Source organism: Chelonia mydas, chromosome 1, assembly GCF_015237465.2.
Source record: "Chelonia mydas isolate rCheMyd1 chromosome 1, rCheMyd1.pri.v2, whole genome shotgun sequence".
Lineage (NCBI taxonomy): Eukaryota > Metazoa > Chordata > Testudines > Cheloniidae > Chelonia > Chelonia mydas.
The window spans coordinates 230680715-230698593 of NC_057849.1; the positions used below are offsets into that span (position 1 = coordinate 230680715).

General features: G+C 38.5%; 1 protein-coding gene across 1 annotated transcript in view; it reads left to right on the forward strand.

The window, feature by feature from the left end:
* Positions 1-15771, forward strand: part of ETNK1 (ethanolamine kinase 1) — a 58981-nt gene extending 43210 nt beyond the window's left edge. Inside the window, exons 6-8 of the mRNA XM_037915791.2 lie at positions 2001-2161; positions 6796-6869; positions 7927-15771. Of these exons, the coding sequence (XP_037771719.1) occupies positions 2001-2161; positions 6796-6869; positions 7927-7999 (308 nt within the window). The 3' untranslated portion in view covers positions 8000-15771. The remainder of the gene's footprint in view (positions 1-2000; positions 2162-6795; positions 6870-7926) is intronic.
* Positions 15772-17879: the final 2108 nt, after the last annotated feature.

Below are 17879 nucleotides of genomic sequence, written 5' to 3' on the forward strand. Positions count from 1 at the left end.
TTAGGAGGAGAACATCACCAGACAGACATTTAAATTGTTTTATTTAATTAAAATAACAACGTTAAGTATTCTGGATTTTTTTTCTTCAACAGCAAACATATCATATTTTAACAAAACAATTGTCCCTTGCATCTCACATTTATCTCCAGACTTTTTCTCCTTGTCCAGATCTATTCCTCCCCCAACAATCTTCTATTCATTGGACTTTTTGAAACTTTGCACTTTTAGAGAGCGGGAAGGTATTGACTCTGTGTACACAAATTTGCAGAGGGACAATAGAGTTGAGGTCTTTTATTTCTCATCTCTATATATTATTTATTTATTTAAAAACATTTTTGCTGTTAACAAGCATGTTACCTCTGAAGACACAAATCCACAGCTTGAGAACTGCAAAACTAAGCATCTCTGATGGTGTCTTCTAGACTGAGCACTGAGTCCCATTGGGTAGATAGATTATTTAGGTTAGTCTTTCTATACAGAAGTCTGTGGAACACCATAAAATTGGGTCTCTAATCCATGAACTATTGGAACTCATTTACAAAACTTTTCTTAAACATTACATGAATATATTGTCTCATACTAGAGAATTAGAATTTATAATCCCTATTCCATGATGAGATATCTTTGAGCTATAATGTATCTTAATTAAAACCACCTTTAAATAGGTTTTTGCTCCAAAAGCATTTTATAAAAAAAACAAATCAGATTTTTAAAATATTTATTTATTTATTTATTTATTTATTTATTTATTTAAATCATTGATTTTTTTTATCCACCCTGCTTGATCTATTTGTCATAGTGTTTTCCAAGTTGTGTACTTCTAAAGTGGTCATGGTAATTAACTTTCAAAATTCTTAATTCCTTGATGACAATGTAGCTTACTCTTTGGAACCTGTTTGTACAATTTGTTTTGTTGAGCATTTTATACAAATTGTCCCCCAAACACTTTAGAGTTAATCTTACCCTCTGTTGTTTTTGAAGTGGTATAGACAAGATTTCAAGTGATGAGGTGCTGTAGGGAGACATTTTTAACACATGGTAGAAAATGCAGAGAACCATTTTCTACCACCAGTGAGTAAATATTGCAAAGGGCTAATGCTGGGTGAGCAGAGATTGACAAAGGTCAGGAACTTTACAGGAACAAATCCAAGGAGGGCTTTAAAAAGGTTTGAACTGAATCCTGAAATGGAAGAGGGTTGTGTTGTCATTCCTATATACAGAAGATTATATTTTTACCACATGCAGAATGCAAATTCCAGAGATTGGACTTGAGAAGGGGACTTAGTCAAGGGGACAGAGGAAGTTGTGGTATACAAGGCAAAATTATAGGGTTTGATAGAGGCAGATTTATGATATGCAGAGAGGAAAACTTGGATCAAGGATGATGATAAGGGTTAGACAATGGAGTCAAACGAAACTTCACAGTTCTAAAGAGTGGGAAGGAAAGGGAATAGGGTTGTGGTTGAGTGGGTTCCTTTTGTGTAAGGAATACACTTCTTTCTGAAACATTAGCTTAGTTTGTGATGAAATATAAGTATACCTGAATGTCTCATGTTTTGTAACAAGGATTCAGATTGCATGCAAATCTGTTTTCTTCTTTCACTAGAACGTACAGCCCTCTTTGAATTTCCCTGGGAAGATTCTGGGAAAAAAATTCATAATACAGATACTTTATTTTCACGGGACTTTCCCCATAAAATTGTACCTTGCTGATGTTCAGATTTTACCAGACCACAGATATACATGTATGCTAGCAATGGTCAAATATTTAAGCACAGAATCTTTCATAATGTTAGTGTCCTCTTTTGTTTTTTTTATTTGGGTTTGAGGGGTATGCATTGATATGAGTATCTGAATCTGTTCATATTTAGTTTGCATATGGTACACATTTGCAAAGTTTCTTAAAAGTATAGGTCATTTATAAATGTGAAGTCAAACATCTGACTTATAAATAAATGTTAATTCTTTTTGTTTGTTTTGTTTGTTTTTTGTTTTTGAAGGCGTGAGTGAGGTAGACTACAGCCTTTATCCGGATAGAGAATTACAAGAGCAGTGGCTGAGATCTTACCTTGAGGCCTACAAGGAATATAAAGGTTTCGGTACAGATGTTACTGAGAAAGAGGTAGAAGTACTGTATGTGCAAGTCAATCAATTTGCATTGGTAAGTTTCTCAAGATTATTAATATATATACAGCACCCCGGGTATGCTTACTGCTTTCCAGCCAAATAAAACTGAGTTCCCTGTTCCAAGGAACTTGCAGTCTTAAATTATGCAATACCTGCCAAAAATCTTTAATACGATATTTTTTGAAGTGTCAGCTTTTCTTACTATTCTGATGGGAACCATTATGCAATGAATATTGTTCAGTTTCTATTTGTTTATGTGTTAGTCTAACTCAGTGTAGATCTTTGGAAAGTAAATGGACTCACTGCTAGGCCTTTACTATCTGATATCTTCAGTGGCTTTATTCCATAGGGCAGGGCCTTTCTGACGAAGTAAGGCCAACTAGAATCCATCATCTAGAAGCAACACGTTTAAGTTCACTGCAGATTTTCCTTCCACTCCTCTGTTTAACCCTCTTTTGTGGAGGAGCAACTGTTGTTCATAGGATATAGCTTCCCTCAAGCAATAGTGTAAGTAAAGTCAATTTGACTGAAAGATTTCTCAGTCTGAAAGAAGAACCTAAGTCATGGAGGGATCTTTCATATTGGCCAATAAAGGTGGGCTGGCACCTAGTCCTCCTGGCTTTGGTAGTAAGGAATAGATGTCAGGATTTGAACTGACCCCATATGTAGTGAAATGAGCCTTATCCTAGATTATTTTTAATTGGAGAACCAAAGATGGAGAACCAAAGAATCTGAGTAATAGAATATTGAACCGTGTAACATGTATCTGGAGCAGTAAGTGTGTCCCTTCCGTAGAAATTTTCTAAATAGCATTATGGTTTAGCTTGATAGTTTTGTGGATCAACACAGGGTGACTGACTTCAGTCAACATCAGTTTTGGATTTACTATAAATTTAGCACTCTGATTTGTAAATCCTGAGTTGAGGAAAGTTAATGTGGCTTTGCCTTAAGAGTTTGATGTTGATATTTTTGTTTGTTTGGTAGCATAAGTGTATGTATATAGGACTTGACAGTAAATAAAATTTGTCAAAGACCAAAATTCTGTGTTTGAAAAATAAAAGTAACACTAAAGTTCTTTGCATCAAACATACTTTGAAGACTGTAGGTAGGACACTCATGTCCTGATGTACAGCAAGAAGCTGAATGTTGGGCTCTCTGGTCCTAGATGCTCGTCCCTCCTTACTCTCCTTTCACTGATTTGCCTCTGAAAAGCTGTATCTGCTATCACAGTGCTGGAATATTGCTTAGAACTGACTTCCCAACACCACTTCTTAAAGCTCTAAATTATCTCTGGGCTAATTTAAGAATTGTCCAGGCTTGTTCGTGCTCTGTATAGGAGATCACAGCATGAGGTGTCATGGCAGCAGTGCCTCTTAGCCTGCGTTTACTTAGGCTAAAATAAAGTCTTTACGAGTGTAGCTGTAATGCCTGGTATGCTAGTGGATGTGCAACTCTGGGCAGCTAGTATGGCCTTATGATTCCAGTACTCTCTCTGACTTTTTGGCCCATATACATCTGACTAATCTATCCATGGCTTCTCCAATTTTCTGGCAAAGGCTGGTAGTTACAGTGAGGAATTTTGGTTGGCTTTCCAAGAGGATAATCCACTAGAAGAATCTTTATTAGAAAATACTGCTCATTTGTTGTTAGCACTGTTAGTACCAGCTGTGGTAATTATATTCAGCTGTCCCATCTACTTAAATGAGTAAAGCTAGATTTGCAGCTATATAAGTCTTTTCCAGACTATATAGCATTGTTCTTTGAGTGCTTGCTCATATTGATTCCAATTGGGTGCACACCGCGTGCACAATCGTCGGAAGATTTTTACCCCAGCAACACTCGGTGGGTTGGCTGAGGCACCCCCTGGAGTGGCGCCTTCATGGCGCCGGATATATGCCCAGGCCGACCCAGTGCCCCCTCAGTTTCTTCTGTGACGGTCGTTGGAACTGTGGAGTGCAGCGTAGCTGATCTCCACTCTCCCTAGCTTTCCCTCTTAGTACCACTCTGTCTTCCTGAAGTGGGGCTTTCCCCTGGTAGACCTATCCGCCTCTCGCGAGAATCCGAAATGCCAAGTGTTCTGCTCTCTACAAGGACGCTCTCCGGGTTCCCTGTCAGACGCCTTCCTCGTACAGTGGAAGGATCACCTGTGCTACGCCTTCCCTCCATTCCTGCTAGTCCACAGGGTCCTGCTCAAGCTGCACAGGGACAGAACCCGTCTGATTTTGGTCACCCCAGCGTGGCCCAGGCAGCACTGGTATACCACTCTCTTAGAGCTCTCGGTGGACACTCCCATTCCACTCCCGCTGTGGCCAGACCTGATCACTCAGGACCACGGACGACTCTGTCATTCCGAGCTGCAATCTCTCCACCTCACAGCGTGGATGTTGCATAGCTAACTCAATCTGAGCTGTGCTGCTCTCGCTTGGTACAGCAGGTCCTTTTGGGTAGCAGGAAGCCCTCTACCAGGTCCACGTACTTAGCCAAGTGGAAGTGTTTTTCCTGCTCATGTGCTCAGTCATACGGCCCCTCTACAGGCATCAGTACCTATCAAGGGCGTGGCAATATCATCCATCAGAGTGCACCTGGCAGCTATTTTGGCTTTCCACCTGGGCGAAAACGGGTGTTCAGTCTTCTCCAATCCCATGGTCAGCAGATTTCTCAAGGGGTTGGAGCGCCTGTTGCCACAAATTCGACAACCGGTCCCTATGTGGGATCTTAACCTCGTCCTCCCCAAACTCATGGCTGCCCCGTTTGAGCCGATGGCCACCTGCTCGCTCCTGTACCTTTCCTGGAAGACAGCCTTCCTCGTAGCTATTACTTTGGCGAGGCATGTGTCTGAGCTCAGGGCACTCACGTCGGAACCGCTGTATACGGTGTTCCATAAGGACAAGGTACAGCTGCGACCCCACCAGGCCTTCCACCCTAAGGTGGTGTCTGCCTTCCATCTCAACCAAGACATCTTCCTCCCCGTCTTCTACCCAAAGCTGCACACCTCTTGACGGGAACAACAGCTGCACTCCCTGGACATTCGCAGGGCCCTTGTCTTCTACATCTAGCGAACAAAACCTTTCCGGAAAACATTGCAGCTGTTAGTTGCTGTGGCAGACCGTATGAAGGGCCTTCTGGTCTCCTCCCAGCGCATTTCGTCCTGGATCACATCATGCATCTGTGCATGCTGTGACTTGGCTGGTGTCCCCATCACCTAGGTAAGGCTTGGGAGTCACCTAACTGGAATCGATATAAGCAAGCACTCGAAGAAGAAAAGACGGTTACTCACTCACCTTTGTAACTGTTGTTCTTCGAGATGTTTTGCTCCTATCCATTCCAAACCCGCCCTCCTTCCCCTCTGTCGGAGTAGCCGGCAAGAAGGAACTGAGGGGGCGCTGGGTCAGCTGGGGCATATATCCGGCGCCATGAAGGTACCACTCCAGGGGGCGCCTCAGCCAACCCACCGAGTGTTGCTGGGGTAAAAATCTTGCGACGATCGTGCACGCGGCACGCACACACCTATTTGGAATGGATATGAGCAACACATCTTGAAGAACAACAGTTACAAAGGTGAGTAACCGTCTTTTTCATGAGCTCTAAACTTTGTTCATATTAATGCGGGGGGGAGTTTTTGGTTATTGAACAGCTTAAGACCGATCTGTAGACCACACATGTTGTACAAATACTGTAAAATTTAAAAAATAAGGGTTTCTTTAATGTTGACTAGACGTCATTAATGTGTGGGGTCACGTTAGAAAAAACAGGAACTAGAATTAATGAGTATTAGTGTAAAACGCCAAACTGCTACCATTAGACAAATAGATCAAAACTGCATTAGTGAGATGTTAACATGCCTGTGCTTTGAGATTTTCAGATGTGCACTCAAACTGTACAGCCTTAGTGAAGGAACTTAAGTACAATACTTGGATTATGTGGATGCTTCAGGAAACAATTTAGGTCATTATTGTAAGCTTTTATTTACAGAACATAAATAGAGGTATGAAGTATCACTTGCAACATAGGTGGTCCAGAAATCATATGCATCTTTCACAAGGGGATTGTGAAGCTGATGGCCACAACGCACAAGTTTCAAAGTTTATTAAAACACATTAGCAACCGTATAATTCATGTAATCCATAGCTTCAGTCTGACATTGAACATATGCTTACAAACTGTTTATCTAAACTTTAACAGGAAGTGGGGTCAGAACAGATTTGAAACTTATGGAAATGCTGAGTTTTAAGTGGTTAGTCCCATTAGCAGCACTGGAAAGTGAGGCATACTGGTGCCAAATAGTATCTAATATCTGAAACACAATCAAGTATGTAGATTTGTAGTGGTTATACATTGCTGCAATTCTCTTTATCAAACTGAAGCATAGGTCATTTGTTAACGCTATTGAACAAGACCCTTTCTAGAAAGTGATTCCCATGTCACGGTGTTTTTTCTACACATCTAATTGAAAGCATTCGGGTTTATAACACTTGCTGGTATCTGGTGTCAGAAAACTTACATTTTAGAACAAAATCTTTAATTATAAAATAACATTTTTGGCTTTTTTTTTTTTGGTGTACTTATAGAATAGTCCTTCAAACAAGTCATTTTGCTCATTCCTTTTAACATATACTTGCTTTACAGAACATTAAGCTAATAATCTTTCACCAATTATTTTCTCTTTAGGCCTCTCATTTCTTTTGGGGATTGTGGGCTCTGATTCAAGCCAAATATTCCACCATTGACTTTGATTTTCTAGGGTAAGTGACTGTACTATCTATAAATAACTAATCTATTTCCTCCATTGAAATCCTGACTTTCAGAACTACACAAGGTCTGAGTGAACTGATCCTGTTTTGTTGTTAATATGCTCAAGCAGGATGCTCCAGAGATGACCGTACACAATTATTTTTACAGTGAGATTCTATCAAGACGACGGGTGATGTCAGTTCATCCATAAAAGTCTGGATTGATTGATTTGATTTTGCTTTTTATGGGGGGAAATTCAACCCTGTATTTTATATTTAAAAAAAAATTATTGTGCTCCAGTAAATAGTGTCTTCCATGCAGGCATTATCCAAGCACTTGACAATTAAGCCACACAAGCATGTGTTTGGTAGGTGGCATTTGCATGGGAGAAGTAGAGGCACAGAAGGTAAATGGCTTGCTCTTGGTCATACGCTGTGTTTATGGCAGAGCTCAGATTTAAGAACCAGGAAATCTGTTCCTATTAAAAAATAAAATAAAAATTTCTTTCTTCCAAATAGCAAGGGACATTTAGTCTAATAAATTCTAAATATTTTTGCTTTTTAGTGTCCTTTTTTGAGATACTAGCTGATGTTATTGTGGGGTTTCATCAAAAGAAAAATGTTTAAAATTGTCAAATGAATGCCCGTGGCAGTATGAAGAAAAAATCCTATTAAGTTTATTATGACAAGATTGTGCATCTTTTTGGAAATTTTGCTGTAGCAATTAAGATGCTAGTTTAGTTCATACTTAAGTTACTAGTCTGAGTCAGCTTGTGACTAAGCTGATGAAATACTATGTTGAGATCATACTTTGTTCACTTGAATTTGATATTGAAACTCACTGGACTAGTGAATCAGTCATAAGATTCTCAAATGTAAAAGACACTGGATAGTAACCAGTAGATGGCACAATAAACCAAACAAAAGCATCACATGATACTGCACAAAAGCATGTTGCTGTTGTGAAATTTTACAATAAGATTTCAAGATTCTTGCCATAAACATGATCAGACTCCTAAGGAATTCTCAGCTCTTTGTAACTTTTGTTTCAATTCTATCCTTTTAATAGGTACGCAATTGTTCGTTTTAACCAGTATTTCAAAATGAAGCCAGAGGTCACAGCATTAAAGCTTCCCGAGTAACGAAGAACTTCAGTGATCCTCAAGTGGATAAGCGATCCTTAGAATCCTTTCTGAGAACAGATACTGAAAAAGCTAAACATTTTGTTTAATTTCTGTAATGTTCACTTGGTTGTTTTGCTTTACAAATGATGCCTCTAAACAAGTCTTAATGTTAAATCTAATAAGAAGAGCATACCTACTGTTGATATAGAATGGATTAGAAACTTGCTAAATCTTTAAGGCTGTAGAGATGGCAATTTAATCCTTACTTAAGTAATTTAACATATGTTGTATGTGATTTATTTATTATGAGTTTAACATGATTCCATTGCTGCTTTCATCAGTTTCTGTAAAGGTTGAGTGCAGGCAATGAAACTATTCCAAAGGATTTGTTTTTTCACAACTTATTTTATTAAAGTGACATTAACTTATATAAAGACTGTACATGGTCAGTAGAGAATCTTAATCTTTAACTGTATACAAAAAAACCCAAACCATGAATAGTGGTAATTTACTCTTGAAATGCCAATCACTGGTACCGAGTAATTGAGGGATGGAAAATGAGGATAAAAGCAATTTTCCACATCACAGTACTTTACATTTTATAACAAGGCCTATCTACTTATTAGGGTTAAATATCAGCATTTTGACTTTCCTTCTGCTACTATTACATAATAGAAATCTGAAGGCTTTATGGCCACCTGATTATTTAGGAATGTGTATAGTATCTGACAGGAAATGTATCAACCTTAACTTGTATGGGAGAGTTTCTTGTTTGTTAAATTTTTCCATTTATTTTAAAGACCACTATTCCAAAATCTCAAGAAATTCCTTATGGAAGGGAATAAATCTTCAATTTTTTTTTAACTCTTCTATGTTCTGAACTATATATATATTACTGCAACAGGATAGACTATTGAGTTTAAAACAGTGAACATGAAATCCTGTTGCTCTTGGGAGCAAAACAATACCACTTCAGTTAAAGGATACATAGATTTTTAAACCTTTTTTCCTTCTTTCCTCATCTTTCCAGCTTGGATTCTTGTCTTTAAATACTTAGGTCCAGTAGTTATAGATTCTGTTACATTTTCTGGCTTTCTTCCTGTACTGATAGCAAAAATATTAGTAGCCCAAAGTCTCAGGTTCAAAGAATGTTCTTGAAATGTGTGAGATTTGAACAGTGGGGCTTTGATCATCCTCAGTGTTTTTTAAAAAGCTATTATACCAAGAATGGTTTGAAGTACAAAATGTGAATTGAAAAGAAAATGTTTACTTTGTGACTGTATGTTGAGAGAAGTTGGGGATGATGCTTTAAATCTTGGAAGTTGCTGTCGTTGAGCAGTCAATCAATTCTGATGATTACTCTGAAAAACCTTTGCACTTTGGTCACTGAAGTGCCCACACGTACAAAGTCTGCATGTATGCACATACAGTATGTGCAAACACACACTCACCTTAGGAGTAGATTTTATGGGGAGCCTGCTGCAAACTCGGCAAGGATATCTATTCACAATTGCTCTGTAGCATATTGTCAAATGCAGATGGGCTTTACAAAAGCATAGCTTGTTTCAGGATGCTTAACGCAATGACATGGATGAAAAACTTTCACCTTATACACCATTTTAAATGGTGGTCTGTTATTTTACAAAAGCAAGTTTTATTCCTTAAAACTAGTTTGTATTCATCCCCTGGTGGTTCCAACCGTGGATTTCTTACAATCACATTCTTAAAATTTTAATATAAATGGATAAACTTTTCATAAAAAAAACTTTGAAAGTGGGTAAGTCTTATTTAGCACCTTACTAAAGTAGTTTATTAAATTGGACAGATTCTCTTCATAGTCTAAATAAAACTGACCAACTGAAATTGCATGTCCTTCTGTAGCATTATCAAGGATGTTGCTAGAGCTCATGAAAGTGACAGACAGTGAACAGCTTTTTAATCTTTGTACCTGAAAAGTTCTCTCCTCGCTAAGAGGAATATTCTTCCACACTTACCCACATTAAGTAGTACCTTGGTCCATAAGTTGTCCCTTTAATTTCGGCAAGACATCTCTTGGAGTAAGGTGCTACTTAGTGTGAGTACCAGTGTTGGATCCTGAAAAAACCTATTTCAAGATCAAAACAACAACCATCCCTTTCCTGATAGAGTAAAGTGACAACTTCATTTCTGGCGTTGATAACACATACATATTTGAGAGTGAGAATGTGGGAGTTAGCTTTTATTTTTAACATGGTAAATTGGAACACTTACCAGATCCCCCTTTCTAACTATCCCAAAGAGAACTGTTTTAAAATATATACAGCAGTGTCTGTTTATTCTGAAGTACAGTCCAGCTCTTGTTAGTCCTAATTCTTTTCAAACTCTTTGGCTACTCAAGAGTAGTGTCCCATACTCTCTGATGAGAGAACCACAAGGTCCAAAGAAGCCCTGGTAATTTGACCCAGAGAAAACAGCTGAATGAAAGCTTCTGGAGTAAAGTGCTGGCTGAAAGAGGCTTGTTAACTCCGTGAGCAAAGAAACAGCTGTTGTTTGATTCCTACTGTGGGAAGCAGGACTATACAAAGAATGTACAAACAGGATGGCATCAAAGAAATACCTGATTACATTATCACTCTCGCCTCCTAATGGAAACAGCCTGCTAGAACTTGAAAATTGGCTAACCATTCAGGCCAAAAGAGGGTGACACTGCAGATCACTCTTTCTGCAAGGGGGAGAGGGCAGAGCTAGGGTGTCTCCTTTGCAGTTTATAAATCCCATTGTCTCCCTGCCCTAGTAGCTCTTCCTATGCTGGTACTGTTTCAGTTTGGAATTGTACTGTCATTTTTTAAAGGAGATGTTTGTTCACACAGTGCAGGTAACAATCTCTGCAGGGGAACAGGTTACTCCTTTAGAACGTAAGCTTTTTGTGACTGGATGTCAGCCTCAGTCATGTTGAGCTGCCAAATTCCACGGAACTCCTTTCACAGACCTCAAAAACACTTTGAGGCAAAGATATTATAAATACAGTAATCTTTGCCTGAGCCATTTTTAGGAAGCACGAGACTTATCACAGAGTTATAATAGGAGACTTTGCAGTATAGTAGAGACCTGCATTTTCATATTGCGTATTAAAATCCATTTTAGAAAACATGGCTGTGCAGTGGCTTCCATTTAAGACCAGCATATGCAACAAACTTCAAATTCTTAGATCAGGTTGTTCGTGAGAGATGTTATTAGGAAGTAGTTACTTTTTCCAAAATGAAATGCCAGTCACCTGGAGTCTCATACCTCAACAGTTTTATCCAGAACTGCTCAGAATTTCCTCTCCTATAGAGGGTATTCTGCAAACATGTTCAAGGGGAACTTGGGATGGCACTGCAGGATTCAAACTTGGGTTTGTCACTGCAGATACCGTACCGCCTGAACATGGGTGAACTAGTGACGCCTCAAAATAAGGAACTCCCATTTCGTTAAAATTCATTTCCTCATTCTTAGTAATTTTAGGCTACCTGAAAAGAAGGAAAATGTCTCTGAGCTCTAGAAACATCCATCCTGGCTTTGCGTTGCCAAGAAGATACTCTCTTGCCTTTCTTTTTAGCTAAAGGCTTGAATGCCAAACTTAATAACTTTTACTGTATAGTTAAACCTATATTGTAAATATAAAGAAGGTTGTTAGCAATGGCATTCATGCATGTGCAGCATCAGTCAATAGACCATAGTGGCCTGGTTGCTTTTGTAAAGCAGAATTGTGCGAAATTTTTTCTTCTGACACATTTCTACAATCAGACCAGGTTAATCCATGTCTGATTTAATAAGACACTTAAGCATCAAAGCTTTTTAAATAATAACCAGTGTCATGTAATTTTAAACTCATTCATGTAGCGTTCTTCTGCATTTGAAAAAGGAATTGTCAAACTGACTCACATTAACCCGGTCTGACTGGATATGTATATACAACAGTGTAAATAACCATTTGTAAATTAATGTGAATTGTACCGTATCTTGCATTTATGGACTTGTGTATTGCATTGTACTCTCTCCTATTTTGTAGAAATTTTGATGTAAAGAAAAAATCCAACTTTGTGTGTGCTGACTTTTTTGTTAAATTGACCATATTCAAGGAATCTGTGTTGTGAGATAATCACATACATTACCTTTAATGGAGCATATTTATGTTTCATGTTAATAAGGTATCCATTATAGTCTACTGCTGCCGTTGTCTGCTTTCCATGTGTTTTTATGTTCCTTTGCTTTTGGGGATAAATGAATAGTAATACGCTTAGGTGGGGGGAAGAGCTATTCTAGTAACAGGACAAATTAAAAATGCTAATTAGTGGTAAATTTATTGTCTTTCAAGATAGGGAAACTTAAATCTGATACTCACATCTTAAATGTTGTCATACATCACGTGTGTCATTGGCAGCCAGTAATATCTGCTGAACACACGTGGAAGTTTTAAGTACGCTTCTTTAAGTCGTATTGTTGTTCCTGTGGTGACAGAAGTTTAACGGAACACATAGACAAATTCCTAAGTTAGAAGTTTCCCATGTACATGAGCTGTCTAATGATAGGAGGATTAATTACTGTTGTGCAGCTGTGTATGGTATAATAAAAGGCCAAATAATTAATATACTTCTGGCTATCAGTTTCCAGAATGCTACAGTAGCTAAGGTACCAACTAACTAGTAGCCCACTCGTATTTATGGAAACTGGTGTCCGCTGGGTACATTCTTCCACCAAATCCTTTCCAAGCCTGGATAGGTAAAATAGAGGACTAGTACACCACTTCCTCTCTCAGTGTAAAAGCTGCCTTCCCTGGACTTGTAGTAAAATTAAACCGTTTATTGATGTCTTGCATGCGAGTTGAACAAAAGCAATAGTTTGAAGCAGACTTGGTACCGCTTTTAATAAAATAATCAACTGTTGATGCCAGTATTTCAACTTTGAAGGGAAGTTATGGCAACCTACAGGTATCTTCGTGCCCTTTGAGTGCTTACTGTAATATATTAACTGAATTCCCTTGGACATTAATTCCTTTTTTCTTGATGCAGTATCCTTTCGCTGTTTGGAAGCCAGAAAATTTCCCATCAAATTTCCCATTTCCTATTCCCATCAAATTTAGCCTATTCAAATAGTTAAGGGCCACTGTATCCACCATACAAGAAATAAAGACTTCGTATCATATTCAGTTCCTGGTTTAGGAAGTCCCCTGGAGATTAGGGAATTAACCTCAGAAGTGAAGCGTTAAGTTTTGTACACCAGCTGAACATCTTGTTACAGACAGTAATTTCCGTCTACCTTATTTTTAAACGAAGTTCTTTAGCTATCTACAGTGAAAACAGAAGAGCTTTGAGCCTCTTGCCACTGCTGTTTGTAATAGATTTGCTGGAAAACGTTGGTACACAAAATATGGAGGGTAGGAGTATTCAAATATTTTGGTTGTCAAGTTCACAAATAGCTCTTGGTGCAAGTCTATCTAATAGAAATATACCAGACAAAAGACACACACACTCTGAAAAGGTATATATGTTAATATTGCCTAGGATCTCCAATGGCGCTGTTTGATGGTAATTAGATCCCAAAGGCCTAAGTGTCAAAAGGTCAATATTGGAGGGGAAGGGAATACATCCAATTAAAGCACATGTTTAGATTTCTGGTTTTTGACCTCCTTATACTTAGGCAGTTTACTGACTGGATCAGATTATAAAGAAAAGGGAGCTCATTCCAGCATGATGAAGCCTGGATTTCTTTAAAAAGGCAGTTAGTTGGTGGTTAAGAAAAGTTAAAGTATACCCTTATTTCCTTCCCACCAAAAGGTTTTGGTTTTTTTTGTTTTGTTTTTTTAAATAGACATAGTCACGAAATACAGCAGCAATTTCCTGATAAACCTTCGTTCTTTGTACCAGTTGGAATGCAATTCCTTTTGTTGCGGGAGGCGGGGGGGCTTGTTTTGAAGGCTATCGGGAGGGTTGGCTGCATCCTAACTGGCTGTGAATTTGAGTTGGCTGGTTCTTCAGTGGGTTTTAATGTTTTGTATTTTGATTACTATGTTCTTAGATGCCCTTTGAAAAGGCTCCTCTGAAAAAATGTGCAGGTACTAAACTGGTAAAGGTAGCACCTAGTCCTATGCCATTTGTCACACCGTGCAGGATGTAATTACAGTTACTGAACAGTAAGAGTTGGATCCTATTTCCAGAGATTCTAGTGCTGATGTTGTGCATTATCATAGCTGATTTTTTTTATACATTTGCTACTGTGGATTGAAGGCTCTTTGCTATTTGTTGGTTATGAGGGAGATGACAAAAGGCTGACCGTGTTCTTGTGCCATGTAGGTGTTCCTTTTGCCAACTGAACCGCTCGAGTGAGGGGGGCTCTCCGAGGTGGTAGAACCGCACAAGTCCGGAGGGTACATGACTAACTTTGTGGCCTACAGACCTCTGGAATGGAAAAGAAAATGTGCAGATTGCTTTCACGTGTCAGTTGCGTGGTGCTGCTCTAGTGATGTGATGAGACCCTGGAAATTTCATTGTCTGACTTCAAGTGGCTTTACCAAATGAGCTGTTTGTGTAGTTTGTCAGTTTCCTAGTTACCGTAGCAGAGGGAATCTTCTAAAACTGTATTGTACTGTATTTTTGTCTGTGCACAATTGGCTAGTTTGCATAATATGAAATATTTGATTCTTTAAAATGCTGAGTAGTCTAGAAGATACTCTTCCTTCAGATGCTTTAATGATCACTGCTTCATTCACTGTCGAGAAAAGTTGATTGAAACGGTCCTGTAGTGTCAGAGGAATGGTCTGAGCACAGGACTGAGAGCCATGAATACCACCTAATTCAGGAGTTGATACTGATTCCCTTTGTGGCCTTTGAAAGCTGTTTAGCTTTTCTGCCTCAGTGTCCTCAACTTGTAGAAGTGGAGAATAATTTACATGTCTCCCACGGATGTTGTGAGCATTAACTTAATGTTTGCAAAGTGATAGGAGTTGTAGCTTCATGTAATGCCCCTGACCATTTTTGTTTTAAAATCACTTATCTTTATATGTATATATATTTTTTCACATAACTGGGAAGAAATGCACACAAACCACAATGTGAAAGTGACTTATAGGGGGAAATAGTGTAAATTGCCAAACACAATGTTATCAAATGCACAAAATAAACTGGAAAACAAAAATTCTAATCTTTGTTATAATTTTAGCTGTTTACTTCTCCTGATCGTAGCTATGAAATCTTCAGTCAGAAGTGTGTGGAGGTTTTTTTATTTGTTGTTGTTGCAGTGACCCTTCTTTCATTTGTGTATCTCAGATACAGTCTGTGGTAGTGTAACGCAGTGTTGTACATAAGAGCTTTGATTAGTCTCAGCATTGAGAATGTATCAGTATCTTAAACAAATATAACTTGAAGTAGATTTGTTGGTTCACAAATTTGTATTAGCCAGCTATCCAAAGCCCTGTAACACTTGTAAAGATAGGACTATGGGATAATAGGAATACTTTCCAATGTCGTTCCATTGTTCCACAACATTTTTTCATTGTTTTCTCATTTTTATGTTTCTGTTAAGTCATATGTCCTGTGAATAAAATGGTCCCAATCTTTAAAAAAATCATTTCTATGTCATAGAGTTAACATATGTTCTGTTCATTCATCAGCTTTCACTGGAATGAACAGTGTTTCTTTTGAACGAAACATTGGAGCTATGTTATAATAAAGGCCTTCTACCATTGATTAAATGAAGGAATGTATCTTTCAAAGATTTATATTGTGTAAATAATTTAAAACTGGTTGTAACAATAAAGCTGGTTTCTAACTGCATTATTAGCATATATTTTGATTTTGTTTCTCACTTGAGCTACCGCATGCTGCTATCTTTAACTATTGTCGAGGCTACATATTTCTATTATAAACACCCATTTCCAGGTGTTCATGACTCATCTGGAAATAAAAATTCCCTGGGGCTGGTACTTGGCTTACAAAAACTATAAGCCTATTAACATTTCTATTTTACAAATTAAACATTGCTAGGGCCATTAACCAGTACATGTTTTAAAAGGGGGAGGGAGTGGAGAAGGTATGACTCCCACTGCGCTAATAGCAGTCAAGCAAATGACTAGTGCACATACAATAGTTAACTACCTTCCAAGAAACATGCTGTGGATTTTACTATGCATATTTAGGGCTGGATTATCACAAAAAAAATCAGACCGGTGTGACATTAAGGAGGAATCCCCTTTGATATCTGTAGGGATTATTGCCCAAACTGATGACACAATCTTGGCCCTTTGTGTTCCGAGGCTCTAATAGCAGTTGACGTGTTAAAATGCAGCTTGACAACATCTTACTGGAGAGGCATCCCCTCCCACACCAAATAACACCCTGCCATTGTTCCATCCTAAAAAGGGGGCATGATTTTGTTAGTTGTGGCCAAATTATTTATATCAAACTGTCTGCAATGAGCATATGGGGTTGGGGGGGAATATTCCTTGAGCCAAATTCTGCTCTCTGTGTTGTGCATGCAATGCCAACTGCTGTCAATGGGATATATATTTAGAATAAGATTGAAGAGGGTAACATTTCCCCCCCACACACCCCCGATTACATGCATATACATTTGAAATAATGTCTGACCCTTCCCATATATAGGGGGAGATAGAAAAAACATGAATGCAAATGCAAAGTCCAGTATTTGAGCCTTGTGCAGTGACCTTACAATGGACACTAAACGTAATTTAAATGTATATTTTGTTGTATTCTTTTTGCCCTTCATCTGCTCTCAGAGAGAACATTAACTGTCAGAATATTTCTTTGAACTAGGAGAGTAGTGGTAGCATGTTCACACTAGTGAATGCTACAGTTTCAATTGTACCCATTGTACAATGGGCTTAACATGCAGAGAGAATTGTTCAACATACTGAAACTCACTTTGCAAATCAGTGACAGAAATACAATAAAGGAGCGCTGCCTAACTGTTCTCCTCTGACAATGAATTTTCCCTCCTCTTTTACAATAATTAATAATGCTCATGGTAATAAGTACTCACAGTTGATCATCTAAAACCATTTAATTCTGTCGGCTTCACTTGGGCCTTTATTGACCTGAACAAACCATTTGCTACCTGCAGTTCTTTGCTGCAGATGTAGTGATATTGCAGTTACCTAGTGGGTAACTTTAACTCTGAACATTTTATTTGAAATAGTATAAACTATTTAGTTTAGTTTGTTGTGTTTAATAAACTTAAGTGCTTGAGTTAAATCTACACATGAAAGGGCTGATATTTTTTCTCTCTTCTGGAATCCTCATGGCTTTCTGTAATCATAGAATATCAGGGTTGGAAGGGACCTCAGGAGGTCATCTAGTCCAACCCCCTGCTCAAAGCAGGACCGATGTCTGATTTTTGCCCCAGATCCCCAAATGGCCCCCCTCAAGGACTGAACTCACATCCCTGGGTTTAGCAGGCCAATGCTCAAACCACTGAGCTATCCCTTCCCCCTGACCTTCAGTTGTGCCTTGTCTTCTATTGACTTTCATGATTTTACTAAAAGGAAGTTATCATTGTGGATCAGAGGAAGCTCTGAAAATCTGCTAGAATGAGGGCCCACTTCTGCAGAGCAGGCTTTCCCCAAACTAGTCTTGCCTTAAGTGCACACAAAATGCAGGAGCCCTTAATGAGCCAAAAGTTGTGGGTGGTACCTTGAGAAAGGTACAGTGTGAGGGCAGTTCAGTAGGTAACTGCTGTGACCTGCGTGATAAAGGGATATGAATAGGGCACAATGTCAAAAGATTTCTGTAACTAAGGATTTTCCTTGAGAGGATGATGCTTGGTTTTTTGTTCTGTTTTTGAGGGAGAAAGCAGAGGGACATAGTCTATTTAAATTTTGAATATAAAATCTAGTATATTTACAAAAAGTTGTGCAGCTATGGCT